The sequence below is a fragment of the Cyprinus carpio genome, chromosome A7, assembly GCF_018340385.1.
Source record: "Cyprinus carpio isolate SPL01 chromosome A7, ASM1834038v1, whole genome shotgun sequence".
Classification (NCBI taxonomy): Eukaryota; Metazoa; Chordata; class Actinopteri; order Cypriniformes; family Cyprinidae; genus Cyprinus; species Cyprinus carpio.
This window is the reverse complement of record NC_056578.1, coordinates 25,678,276-25,693,024: the sequence shown is the minus strand read 5'-3', so window position 1 is coordinate 25,693,024 and position 14,749 is coordinate 25,678,276. Positions and strand designations below refer to the sequence as shown.

The 14,749-nt window shown below is 36.6% G+C and overlaps 1 protein-coding gene across 3 annotated transcripts in view; it reads left to right on the top strand.

The window, feature by feature from the left end:
• LOC109108582 (cadherin-8-like) overlaps positions 1-14,749 on the top strand; it is a 128,532-nt gene that overhangs the window by 61,149 nt on the left and 52,634 nt on the right. For all 3 annotated transcript variants that reach the window (XM_042760596.1, XM_042760595.1, XM_042760594.1), the window contains one exon: positions 909-1,203. In XM_042760596.1, coding sequence (XP_042616530.1) covers positions 909-1,203 — 295 coding nt within the window. The remainder of the gene's footprint in view (positions 1-908; positions 1,204-14,749) is intronic.

Below are 14,749 nucleotides of genomic sequence, written 5' to 3'. Positions count from 1 at the left end.
TACTCTTTTATACCCTTGGCCCCCTCACCTAGTATTCAAACGGACCAATCATAACACTCCATTTGTTAAACGGTACATTTCACACTTCACATAGACTTTCAACCTCACTAGTCACACCCATAATGAAGTTCTCCTTTAACCAAAGGCTTCCCTCCCTAATAATTCATCAAAGTATACATATACAAGACATTTTAATCCACACATCCTTAATTGTGTAACTCCTCCCCTTCAGAATGCCATAAACTGGTTTCCTGTCCGCGGGCCGCTCTTTTTGGGCTTTCCAGGAACCGGTAAGACACAGAAACGAAACACATGTTACTATTCACACATTTCTTGACTTTAACACTATATTGAATGTTTCACATTACCAGCAGTCACCATGGAATGTGCACCTTCCATGTTACTGTTTCTAAGTAAAACAAACAAAATAAAGATCTCGCCAAACATGTCTATGGTGTTTTCATTTGACCCATGTGTGCCACATCACATTCTCGTTCTGGAACTGTGGCCTGGTGACTGGTTTCAAGTTGGTGACAGGGCCCTGAGGCAGGTGTGAGCAAAACGCTTTGACCTCCACCCTCTTCTAGTGATGTATGAAGAGTTGAACGACAGATAGATGGGATACACAACCAAAGCATCACCTGGAAATCCAGAAGTTAGCCTGCCCTTTTCATTTTTTTTATTTTTATTTTTATTTTTTTTGTGAGATTGAACAATTCAGCCATTACAGTAAAACACTAGAATTTCAAAGAAACCATGCAGCTCTGCACTTGACGGTGGGCTTTAATTCTTTTGCGTGATTGATTGCAGCTCAATCCGGTGTGGATGGCATTGATCTGGTCATGCTCGAGTGGTATTAGCTGCAACTGGAAGTAGCCTCAATCCCCCTCCTCTGTTTCTCTTTTTAGCTCCATACAGATTTGGACATGGGGAATAAGAACATCAAGTATGTACTGGCAGGGGAAGGGGCGGGCACCATCTTCGCAATCAACGAGAGGACGGGGGACATTCACGCCATGAAAAGGCTAGACAGGGAGGAGAAGGCTGAGTACACGCTCACGGCACAGGTCATCGACAGAGACACCGACAAACCTCTGGAACCACCGTCAGAGTTCATCATCAAAGTGCAAGACATCAATGACAACCCCCCACAGTTCATTGAGGGGCCTTACAAAGGTTCAGTGCCAGAGATGTCCCAAGTGGGTGAGTGATCTCCTTTCTCCATCTTCATCATCTCTGTTTTTTTTTCAGCTGAACAATGACACAAGGCCCGTTATCTCACAATGAAATGAGGCAGACAAAAGCTTTGACAACATATACAAGTAATAGAGATCTAAAAATAGACAAAGAGAAATAGGAGATAAAAGGAATTTCTCTGGTGCACATAGTAATATTGAGATTAAAAAAACAAACAAACAACAAAAAATATATTACAAAATAATAATAATAAATAATAATACTTTTGTTTTTCATGCCACATAATGTATTCACAAGTTCACAAGCATTTGTAGTAATGATTTCTAATTAATGTCTCCTTACCCTAAGACTTGCTTTAATCAGAACTCATAGTTAGATGACAAAGCCTGCTTGAGATTTCTCTGTACCAACCCGAGCCATACCTTGAGATGGATCTTGGTTATGAGTTAGTTGGTGAAAGGAATCTCTGAAAATTTGATAAGAGATAACCCTCATGACATCATGAAAGCTCTGTTGTGCTGCAATGTAGTGTTTTGCAGTGAAAACCCCTTTTTTTCTGGAAAGTTTACAGGAATCTGTTGTGTATTTTTCAACTCTTGTGCTGGGGAATAGCTGTATAAGACGTCTAAACTCATGACTTGTTTTGTTTTTGTGGTTGATGGTTTATAAAATACATTAAATAATGTAATGCAGAGAGGATAACTATATTCATTAATATAGATTAAAGATAAGAGTACTCTGAGTTTACAGGAAGTGCAATTAATAAAATGATTGATGTCAATTTGAGCGGTAAAACAGCATTAAATCTGCCCTGTGCTTCAAGTGTTTTTCAACTTCTGATCCAAGGCTCACTTTTGAAGTGTAGAATGCGGCCGGGAGAATGGTGCTCTTCTCCAGGTACATTATAACCTATTCATGTGTAACACAAAGCTTCCTTGTTTCCTTTAAAACCTTGGATTCTTCATATGGGCATTTTCTCCTCAGTGTCAAATTTTCTGTGCACTTACAACATAGAGAATTGGAGCTGTACGTGAGAGTCTTTCATTCTCTACTGCTTTCAGGCTAATGCACTCAATTGAAATCCTCAGTGTAGTTTTCCGAGGGGTTTGACAGTGAAGTGTAGGATGCAGCAGACGGTGGGGGTAAAGAGCGCAGTGGTGGAGGAGGGCAGGAAGGAGAATACGGCAAAAGATGCCTGAAGTTGACTTCTTTCACAATTGTTCTCTCCTTTTGTCAATGCTGATTAATTAAACATTAGTTGATGTTCTCTTGTTTGCTTGAAAGGCATTCTCAATGACTTGTTTTGGTCTTATAAAGTATTTATGTTGTGGGAGACACTCATAGAGAGAATCAAAAGCTCTTTGGCTGGGAGAGAAAAAAACAACAACAAACAGACAAACAAGGAAGGCTCTTTTATTTTCTGTCTCATGTACACAAATCACAGAAGTTTACCTCTCATGCTGATGTTGCATGTTTTGTTTTCTAATAATGGCCTGCCAATAAGTTTTGTGAGGAAGTTGTGAAGTTTGTTTGGGTTCTTGAAGTTCTTAAACCAAACCAATTGGCATTCATTTGTTTGTGTTGTAGCTTACGGTAGGTTGTCGATGATGGAATTGTAGTTAGTACAGGTATACAAACTTGAACTACTAGTTTATTACTTTGATCAACACTAGGCATTTTTAACCAGAAACATGTATTAAACTCACTATTGAAGTATTTGGATATAACTGTGTCTATGGTATAGCGTTCTCAAAAATGTTGATATTTCGAGAAATATCAATTCTGAATATTTGGTTTCAGTACTCAATACTTATTTTCCACAGTATCAATAGAACGATTCCAGCTGTGTTTTCTCAGTTTCTCTTCTGCCTGACATCGAGTTTGACACATACGCTAGTGTGTGGCACTGTGATCATTTACACAAGTAAATAGTAATAGTAATAGTTACACATTTAAGTGTTAGAATTAGTATGTAATAGGGATTTTATAATAATAATAATAATAATAATAATAATAATAATAATAATAATAATAAACCCATTTGAAGAGAAAGACAAACCGATGGTAATGTGTGGTAGTTGCGCAAGCTGTTGCTTGTTGACTTTGTTTTTATTTGTGTAATGACTGAATTCTGAATTGGTGTACTGTAAAAACCAAGAAATGCATCCCACAAAAAATAAAAAAAATTCTTAGATCACCAAAGCCATGAGAGACCAAAGAATAAATGATTTGAAAGGATATGTGAGGCGAGACAAATCCTTCACCTTCTCAACTTTAAACATTTAATGAAAGCTCATGGATGCAAGTTTTCCCCCTAGAATGTTGTATGTATATTCATGAGATTATCTCATAATTCAATTTCACTTTAAATAATTTAAAAGTGTTATTTCCTCACGTCAGTCTGTCCACAGTGGGCAATGATAACTCATTTGCATGGACTGGATAAATCTCATTGGATTACAGGGTCTGTTTTTTTCACTAATGGGATCTTTGACTCTAAGGCCAATACAAGCAGTTTAATTCCCCCATCAGGTCTTCAAACCATGTGCTGGCATTACAAAGCTCCCTGCCTTCTGCTGCTGACAAGAGGATTGTTACATTGTTGAAATTAGCAAGTCTACTTGAAGTGACTATTGGGGTAATTAACATTGAGTCGTCCATACCGCCTCCCTTCCACGGAAGAAGGTGTGAATGACAATAATTGCTACAAGGAAAAATAAAGCAGGGAAAGTTGTTTTTTGTCATCTGAAAGTCGAGCGTCTGTGAGGCCAGGGCGACGGGGGCTTCATTATAGAGTCGGGTAATAAAGTCAGGAAGAGACAGATGGCATATGGCTCATCCGCCCTGCTTGCTGTGTGCCCGCTCTCTCCTGGCAAAATTAACCCATGTACGGAGACACTGTGCGCAGGAATGTGTCAGGATCTGCTAAATTGGAGTGCTGATATAAAATTGAAGTGACGTTAATAGATTACCCAGAGTTCATTTGCATTTTCAGAGTTATTGCGAGCTCCGGTAACAGGGCTAACAGGCGAGGGGTCTGTTCTTCTAATAACATTTCTGATTATGCACACCATATTCCTGGCAGGTAAAAAATAAATAAGGACTTGTCAGGGGGATTTTTGACAATGATTTGGAAGCTATTTTCTGAGACATATTTACGGAAATAGATAACACATATCCAGCATACCGCTCACACATTTTAAGCTATCAGCCCATGTACATTTAAAGTCTGCACACTTATTGGAATAATTTTGAATGGGTTTATTTTACATTTATCTAAAAGTCAAAAATCATAGGTGTTTCGTTTTATAATAATAGTAAAAATAAATATAACCAACTAAAGTGCACTACTGGTTAGTAGCGGTTTTAGGGAAATATTATAGGTTCAAAACAAATTTCAAGTTTACATTGAGGAACTTGCAATGGAAGTATTTTTTTTTAAAATACAATTTAAAAGCAGAAATGTGAAGTTTATAATAAAAAAATAAATAAAATCATGTTTTGTTTTTGTTTTTTATACACTAAAATCAAAGTGAACATTTTAATGATTACAGATTGGCCTCATTCACTCCATTAAAAGTGCAGATTTTAATGGGTGGAGCTTATGATTTAAACATATACATTTTGAATTATTTTCACACTGCATCTGACAAATTAGTGCCTTTCAGAGCAGACGTCCTCAGCTGCCAACCCGGCAGCAAGCAGACATTATGTCTGGCTCAAAAGTTTCTAGATATGCTAAAATCTCTCCAAGAAATATAGCTGTAGCATTAGTTGAACTTTGAAGTAAAGTGATCGTAAAGAGTGTGCTTACTTACTGTTGACCAAACAACTACTGTATGAAAAGGTTTGCCATCAAATATGTACAGAGCAACCTGTCAAGGGCTTATTTTATTAAAACTGAATCCACGTTTGTCCTGCTGTGATAGTTTAAACATTCTACAGATAAAGTCATCCACTTTTTGTAGCCTCTCTTCAACAGTGTAGGGCAGCTTGAGTTGTAATCGAATTACACAGTATATGCTTTACAATCAGTATCACATCTTAACTTTAGAGACTACTTTCACATGAAATTGTCAGAGCCATAGGCAGAGTTCTGCTTTGTTGAACAAGTCATGACAGATAGCCTATGTTTGTTGCTAGGCTCATTTTGGTATAAAAGGTAAAGGCCAGTAACCATCTAGAAAGACTTTCTCAGCCTCATTAGTGGTTGAAACATGGTGCATATTTCTCTGGTAGATTCCAAGTGTTTATGGTTATATACTTGAGCATGTAATCAGGTGTGTGGCAGTGGCAGATGGAGGGGGTGTTGGGCCTTTAACATGGTGTGCAGCTGGGCCGCTGTGGAAGCACATCTGCTGGTCAGACTCCACGCTGAGGTTTGCCCATGGCCTCAGCTGGGTTTGAGGGTCAGGGAGTAACCCACTGCAGCCAAACCATGTCCAGCTAACTTCAGAAAAATTGGGAGGTAGTAGTCAGCAGAAATGTGTACTGCTTCTACTTTGAAACCTTATGTGTATTTCTCTGAGCTCAAATTGCTAATATACATCTAATATGACTAAATTAGATTCACTACATTAGGTTTCACCAGTGGCGACCGGTGACTTCTCTAACCAATTATGCTATCTAAGTTGTTAGAGATGACAAATAAGAAACAGCATGGCAGGTGTTGATTTACAGTAAAAGTAGGACTGTTGCCAGGAATATCCATTTAGGTGTCAGCACCTTCCCACATGCCTACACACACACACACACACACACACAAACACACAGACACACACACACACACACACACACACACACACACACACACACACACACACACACACACACACACACCAAAAACGCAAGATGCTAGACAAGGGCATTTATAATAATGTTAATATTAATTAGCCAGTCTGTGAACTCGTTCTCTCAAATGGCTTGAATATGCAGAGCATTCACAGCTTATACGGACTCAACACCTCTGGGTCTGGGTCAAGTCAATCAGGTAGAAATAGCCCTTATTGTAACAAATGCGTGAATGTGTGTGTGTGTGTGTGTGTGTGTGTGTGTGTGTATGTGTGTGTGTGTTCTGTTATCATAATTATTTGTCTGTGGAAATATCTCTTTTCATTTCCTCTTGTTTCGTAGTACTGTATATTGCGAAACAAACCATTACAACTACAACGAGCTGGACTTATTTTTGCATGTAAAGCCTGCTTGTCTCTCTCCACTTACTTTTAGATTTATATTACTGACTTTTATATCCACAGAGCTTTTGCAACAGGTGTGAGTGAAATGAATTTTCAATTGAAATGGCCTTAGTGAATAAGATGTACGCAATTCTTGCTGTGGATGTGCTACTGTAGTACTGGTTTCAGCATGATTTCTTTGAAACCACCTCTCTTGCTGCCTGGACATCAGTGTCATACATAACATGTGAATTACCAAGCTTACAAAATGATCCTACTCCACTCCACTGACTCTGCCCCTTATTCTACCATAGTCATATTCAACTGCTCATGAAAAGAAATGAAAATGCAATAGAAAATAGATATCTATCAACGTCCTTGCATTTATTTATTTATTTATTTATTTTTAAGCACACATATCTTGTTTTCCTGGAGCTTTGATATACAGCATTTACAGTTTATACTTGTAATAATATTTTAACCTTGAGAGAAAATGGTACACTTTTTTGTGTTCAAGGTTAAAATGAATTCATCTAATAGCGTTTAACTCTCTGTCAATCAAGGAATGCTTACACTTTGTTCTAGTACAGGAATACTGCATTGGTTTTAGTCTGTTACCTCTGAATATGTATGAAAGGACACAGGAACAAAAAACCCACACATGCACAGGAAATGATACCACTCATTGTATTCAGCATAAAAGCAAATTCAGTGATCATGTTGGAGCTCAAAATTAAAATAATGGACAAGAAAAATGATTATTATTATTTTTTTTAAATTTATTATTATTTTTTTTCTTATACAGTATGCTTTTCAAAAGTTATTCCTTTCACAGAGGACAACAGGGATGGAAATAGACAACAAGCAATGAGAGAGAGAGGAGAGAGTGTTTTTGCAGTTGGGTGATGAGGAGAGCCCATAAATAGCCCAGGCCAGCACTAATGGGCCCAGGGGGGGTATTGTGTTGGCTTAGAGAGTGACACTGATGCCATATGACAGGGTAATCAGCACTGAGGTGGACACTGACATTATCTGTCTCTCATGATAAGGGAAAGCATGGAGGTGAAGCTAACCTCACATCACTCAGACCTATCTGCCTCATCCTAAACGTGAGCTGAATGATAGATACACACACACTATTATTCAATGCTCCAATATAAGATGGTGTAGTCGTTGCTGTTTCAGTAGGCCTAATTGGCCTGATTTACTGCAGATTGTAAATTAGCTCTGAACAAAAGCCATGAAATGCAGCCAAGAGCCTTCAAAAACTGTTGAAGCTTAACATATTCGCAGTTGTTGAATTACTTAGGCTATACAATGAAATATTTGACTAGTAGTACAAACATATGTATGGAAAGTCATAAAAAGTATGTGGGATCCAAATGTGTGTGGCCCACATATGTTTAGCTTTACTAAAATGTTTGAATGTTTTGAATTTTATTTTAAAATGATTGTACAGGAAAGCAGTGGTATGCAGAAGTGTGTGCTACTTTAACTCTAAAAATCATTTGTGTAACGTGTGCGTGTTTGTGCGATTCTCTAAAGACAAACATATAATATTAATTTCACTGCATCAGGTTGCTTTGTTTCACATCAGATAGAAATTATTAGAGAAAAAAAAACATATATTAAGCATACAGACTTCAATATTAATAGAAACTAACCAATATTATGATTAAGAATAAATTATATTATATGCATATTATGTTAAGATGGTAGATCTGAACTGAGCACATTTTCATTGTTGCACATGCATCACTGCCTGTAATACATATTTTTTTTTATATATATATATATATATATATATATATATATATATATATATATATATATATATATATATATATATATATATATATATATATATATATATTTATATATATTTATATATATTTATTGAGATTTATGCATCATAAAAAAAAAAAAAAAAACATGTTGAGATATAAATTACAGTTCATTAGTTGTTTGCAGTTGTTGTATAATATTTTAATGGATTTGCAGAGTCATACATTTAAATTTTACTAGTCATATGGGCATTTCCATTAACCTGAACTTCAGCTACAAGTTTATTAAAAAATTGGCATTTTAATTGTACTGTCAGATGGGCAGAATCAAATCACAGAGTATCTGAAATTAGTGAGGGCTTTCTAATAAAGCTCAGATGTAATGTGTAAGCAACATATCCACCATAACAAGAATAGCAATGTACAGTGAATCATTTAAGATTATTTACAAGGCATTTTTTTTTTTTTTACAAATAATTGGAATGGAATTTAAAATCTATATTGATATGGATTTTTTTTTTTTTTTTTTTTTTTTTTTGACATACTATATTTTCGTGTCATGCTAGTATTACTATGTCCATTGCAGTTTCAGAGTGAATCACACAGTTATATGTAGAAGTCACTTCCAAAACTTTGCAGCATGTGATTGGTTGTTGGTCCTCTTAGCAACATGAACAAACAATACTTAATGGATTATAGATATATACGAAAGACTGCTGACTTTACAATCACTAAAAAGCTGTCACTCATCTCAGTCCGCAATCTCACAATGTTCCATTAAAATCAATTAATTTGTCTACACTGCATAATGAATCTCCTACTTACATTGTGTCATTGTTTGTTAATGAGAGAGGATTCACAAGATGAATAACAAAAATGAACAAAATCTCCAGTATTGTGAGCAGTGAGTGGATTCTAACTTAAACACCTTTGATTGGCCACTGTATTCAAGAGATCAACTAACATGTCTGACTGGCTACATCTCTCACCGCTGCAAAAACACGCTGTAAACAGGAACATTTCCTCAAACTCAAAAACACAATGGAGCATTTGCTAAATCTGTTTCACAAATAATATCATGTCACAGGGGTGTCCAAACTTGGTCCTGGAGGGCCGGTGTCCTGCAGAGTTTAGCTCCATCTTGCCTCAACACACCTGCCTGGAAGTTAGTATGCCTAGTAAGACCTTGATTAGCTGATTCAGGTTTGTTTAATTAGGGTTGGAGCTAAGCTCTGCAGGACACCAGCCCTCCAGGACTTTGACCACCCCTGTCATATCATTACAGTATCAACTGAAGGTGCTCTTGCTTTTGTTTCAAGGTGCTTATATTTAAAATGGATTTTGTTGTTTTTTACCCATGTTTTAGTTGTTGTAATAAAAATTTTGTGATCAGACATTAATTGGCGGACGACCTGCAGTGTCCCTGCGGACCCCCAGTTAAAGACCCTTGTGTTACTTTCTGTTTCTTTGTAATACATTTTTTAATTTACTAGCTATTTCTGAATGATTGTTTCTATACTTTTTTCAGATAAATTTAAATATTTTGTGCATATTTTCAATAGAGTACATATTTATAATTTTTGTCATTTTATATTAAAAAAATGATAATAAAAAAGACAATATTTTTCTGATTTAACAAAATGTTATTCGCATAACAACTAAAGTGGAACAAAAAGAACATGGAAAAGGGAAATATGATTTTTCAAGTTTGCATGGTCACAAAATTGCTTATTTGATTTGTGATCTCTAAATGTTATGTAATAATTAATAATGCATTATTTAGATTATCTGTGTTAAATTATAATATTATAAATATTCATAATTTAATTTAATATAAGTATTTATTATTCATTTATATATTTAAACAATTCAAAATATTTTTAATTTGTCTGTGAATTGCTGTACCTCTATAGATCCGTTTTTAGCACACGAGCAGCATTCAGTAGAGGACAGCTGAGATTTCAGTGAATGCTTGAGTGTTCTAATCTACACTCTTGCCTTTGGCACTGCTTATTTATATCTGATATGATGCCTGGCCGCTTTCTCACAGACGGCCCTCTGTTCAAAATCTCCTTCATCTATTAATTATGCAAGAGACACAGTGTGGATATTTAATGTTGCGTCAAGGCTTTCTCTTTCACTCCTCACCCTAGGACCTAATTTCATTGTGCTTCTATTTCTACTTGTCTCTGTGTTTTACTCTTAATTTCCATCCTCTTCCTAGTACGACAATGAGTCCACTGTATCCTCTGTCTGTCTCTGTCTCTATGCACATTATTAGGCAGCAGCATAGCAGCAGTATGCACTTCCCATAGGCATTCAGCATTGCCCTCCCAAATTAAAAGTGCTGATTGCATCCTGTGGGCAATGTGTTTTTATTTGCTCTTTATATTGCTTTTATTAGTCTATATTCTAATGAGCAGTAGTATTCAGAGTAAATGCATAACAACACAGAGAAGCATGTGATCAAGCACTCTCATAGTGCCGTTACATACATGCTTTTCAAGCGAAGGATACCAAGAGCCCAAATGCCTTTGTGTTGCTTGGGCTAACCGGGATGATGTGTGCAGAATAAAGGCATTTAAGGAAAGGACTTCATGAAAGGTTTTCTCGCAGGGGTCACACCACAGAAGATTCATTGGTGGCAGTCTAGGTTGGGGGGTGGGGGGTTGGGGGCATAAATGTGAGGGAAACACATCCATCATGCTGCGCAGATCTAAGCTTAGAGGAGCATCCAATCATGGCTCAGAATAAAAGGCTGGGCATAAAAGTCTGCACTGCAAGGTCATTTAAAAAAGAAACAGATAAGATGGAGAGATCAAACAGTAAATCTCTGCTGCATGGAGTCTTTGTGGTTCTCACAGGGGACCAGCCCATTAAAGCAGGCCTCTGCTCCGGTGAACATCTCATCCACGTATGAGAAGTGCTATCATCTCCCCCCTCCTGTCCCAAATAGTTGCACTCAAACATTTACAAACAAGTTTTGGTGGTTAAACCAGTTGCACCATTCAGTTTTGTTAAAGAATTCAGATTTCTATGGGTCTATCACAATCTTTGACCTCACTTATGTTTGGCTCTTACAAGAGCTGCGGTGTCACTTCAGGTCTTCTGGCTAATTATAAGCAACTATGATGCAGAGAAACCTTTTTTTAAATGCCACACTTGATCAGATACTTAAGAAACCCCATTTATTTTCTTTCTGCTTTTCCTTTCTTTTATTTTAACAAATCCCTCTAGGTATGTGTGTGTGCAGGTGTGTATACTGGTGTATATGAGCGTATGTGTGTTTTCTTTTGATGGATTGCTTTTCAGAAGGCACTAGGAGCGCTTCCTATGGCTGACTAAAACATTTACTCACCAGTCACGTTTGCTGGGTTTGGTTTTACCTTTCAGAAGCTCTCAGCAAATGTGTTAACCCTTCCCGCCAATGCTATTTTGTCTGAGACCAAAGGTTTGGTTTGTGTGATTCCCTTTTGGCTCATACTACCAGTCAGGGTGTAGCTGAAGCCATCATTGCATCCATATCGTGTGCAATTGTCATGTCAGAGGTGGCGGCATTACAGTGGCAGGGAGATCAATGCCTCTGTCCACTCCCATGTCCTCCCAACTCCTTTGACCGTGATGCTTTTCATCGCTGTTTGACTGTTCTGTGCGCACAGTGATAGTTATATGTCAACTTTGATGGTCCCATCATGCTTACAGGAAGTCAGGCACAGCGTTAGCTCATTGCCTCACCTTCACACCATGCACACAGACACATACACACTCCCACCTGTTCAGTGCTGCCGTTTATCGCCTATCCTTTCCTCTTTTCACTTTTTCTGGTGAGGGGGAGCAGACTTGGCCAGCGTGCTTTGTGATGATCACAATCACTTCGATGTGTCATTTATTCTCCTGAGTGCTTCAATACTTATCTCGCTCTAAACACAGCCAAAAATGAAGCTGGAATACATCCAGTACGTCAAGCCAACTGGAAGGCCAGAAAAATTCCCTTTGACCACATTTATGGCATGGCTTATGGTATTTTCACTTTCCAAAAAGTAGGTAAATAAATAAATAAAATAATAATACATTTTAAAAAATGCCATTTAAAAATCACAAACATTTTAATAAAATCTAAAATATCACTAATTATTACTTCAAAAACAAATTATCACAACAAACAATACTTCAGCTTCACAATATCCTTGTGGAAACTGTGATTTCTGCTGATTCATATATATATATATATATATATATATATATATATATATATATATATATATATATATATATATATATATACTGTATATATATTAGTGGTGGGCATAGATTAATCTCACTGTAATCTTGGAATTAATCTAGATTAATCTAGATTAAAATGGCTCATTTGAATTCTGTCGAAGGCATTCAAATTGTGTTCAATAAGATGTACTTGTTAGTACTGATAGAGCTGTGCTGCACTCAAACATAGTAGTTTGACGACGACTCTTCCCCTGCGCTACATTGCTTGGCCCGGCATCTTCCGCATTAGCTAAAGGATGCTTTGCGTTTAGGTGGTGCTTGAGACTGGAAGAACTCCTACAGTAAACTAATTCCGCATTGCACAATTTGCAAACAACCTTACGGCTGTTTTACACGTACTCCGTCTGCAGTGCGTATGCGTTGCAATTTTTTTTTTTTTTTTTTTTTTTACGCACCCATCGGATTCCAGCGTTCACGCGATTGCGGTCCGTCAGTGCGTTCCAGGAGCGGTGCGTCTGCAGCAGTGCAGCTTTACGTACCGAGTCTATTTTTGCTGTGCTGCATGCGCTGAATTAAAATGACAGCGCATTGTTTGTGGTAAAAATTAACATGGATTGACACGGAAATGCAGTAATTTCACAATAAATGTATACTAATTAAAGGCTTCTGTGTTATACACGCAACACATGGGTTTTTGGCTAGGTTTAAAACAAGAAAAAGAGCACCTTTACATAAACGAGGCAACATGATATAGGCCTATGCACTTTTATGGAAGCAGAAAAACAAAGTTCATTAAGAACAGTGTGATTGCGTGTAATAAAGATTTAAATGCAAAAGGCACGAGAGTCGACTGTTTCTGTCAGTGGTGCTTTCATTTTAAATAGTTGCGATATCCCAACAAGAAAAGTAGGCTAATTGTTGTGTTTAAATGTTTTGCCGCTTGTTTTAGGAGCTTATTATACAAACCTAGAAGTCAAATGCATGAATAATATGTTGTTTATATTTATTACGTTTAAACTAATGTCTATGATTATGAAAGATTGTTACTGTTCTGTGATAAGAGTCACAATATTTTTTTTATTTTTTTTTTGTTTGTTTTTTTACATGGTTTGAAATATAGAATGATGAACAAATGTTGTGTTTGTGGACTTAACAGCCGCGGATCAGTAGCGGACTGCAAACGCGTCCTGTGTGAAAGCACAATGTGCTGCTTCTGCACCACACACGTAACGCACACGGACTGCACTGCAGACGGAGTATGTGTGGAACAGGCGTGAGTCTTGTCGAGTTTTTTTGGGGAAGTTTGGTAAGTAGGCATACACACAGGTTCGAAGACTCGTTCTCGCCCCCTACAGTGCAATTAGTCTAGGTATACATCCGCGCTAAACTATCACGGTGAAAGTCATCATAGCTTGCGTAGTATAGACCTAGCTCCCAACCCAACTTTGAGAATAGATTAACGGCGATATTTTTTTTATCGTCCGATAAGAGTCTCACGTTAACGCAGCACGTTAACGCCGATAACGGGCCACCACTAATATATATATATATATATATATATATATATATATATATATATATATATATATATATATATATATATATATATATATATATATATATATCATGATTATTTGATGAATTAGAAGTTCAAAAGAACAGCATTTGTTTATTTGATATAGTAAAAATGTAAATGTCTTTACTGTCACTTTGATCAACTGAATAAAAGTATATATATAATATATATTTCTGCAAAGTGCAAAGACATATGGAAATTAGAAAAGTTTTTATTATGACAATATTAATAAAACTAATTTTACAAACAAAAAAGTATAAAATATCAATTTTTATTTTAATTTTTTTATCATGTGTTTACTTTTCAGAATGTGAATTGTTTACTTTCCTTTCTGTCATTTGCTTCTTTTTTTTTTCTTCTTTTTTTTCTAAATCAGAATGAAACAGAAGAGAGCAGAACTCCAGGCAGATCTTCTGTGGCGGTATTTTTTATGGTTTGACACATTGATGATTGATGCAACAATTCTGACAGGCCTCATGTCTCACTTGTTATACATTTCCATGGCAACTAGATAAAATTAATTTTTATTTGACTTGTTTATTACAAACAATGTTTGGAACATGGAAGAAAGATCCACCCTCACATTGTCCTCTTGACTTATTGTTCCTCTCAGTGTAACTTGTACCTTACTCTTGTTTCACTTAGTTAGGGACAATTAAATATGTGAAGTGTAGCAATTTGTCTAGTATTTACTTGACAGCATCCTCCACAAATCCTGCACACATTTCCTAAGAACTAATTAAAATGAATCAATGACATGCCACTTCAAGATGGCGGCATATGTCAAAGCCATC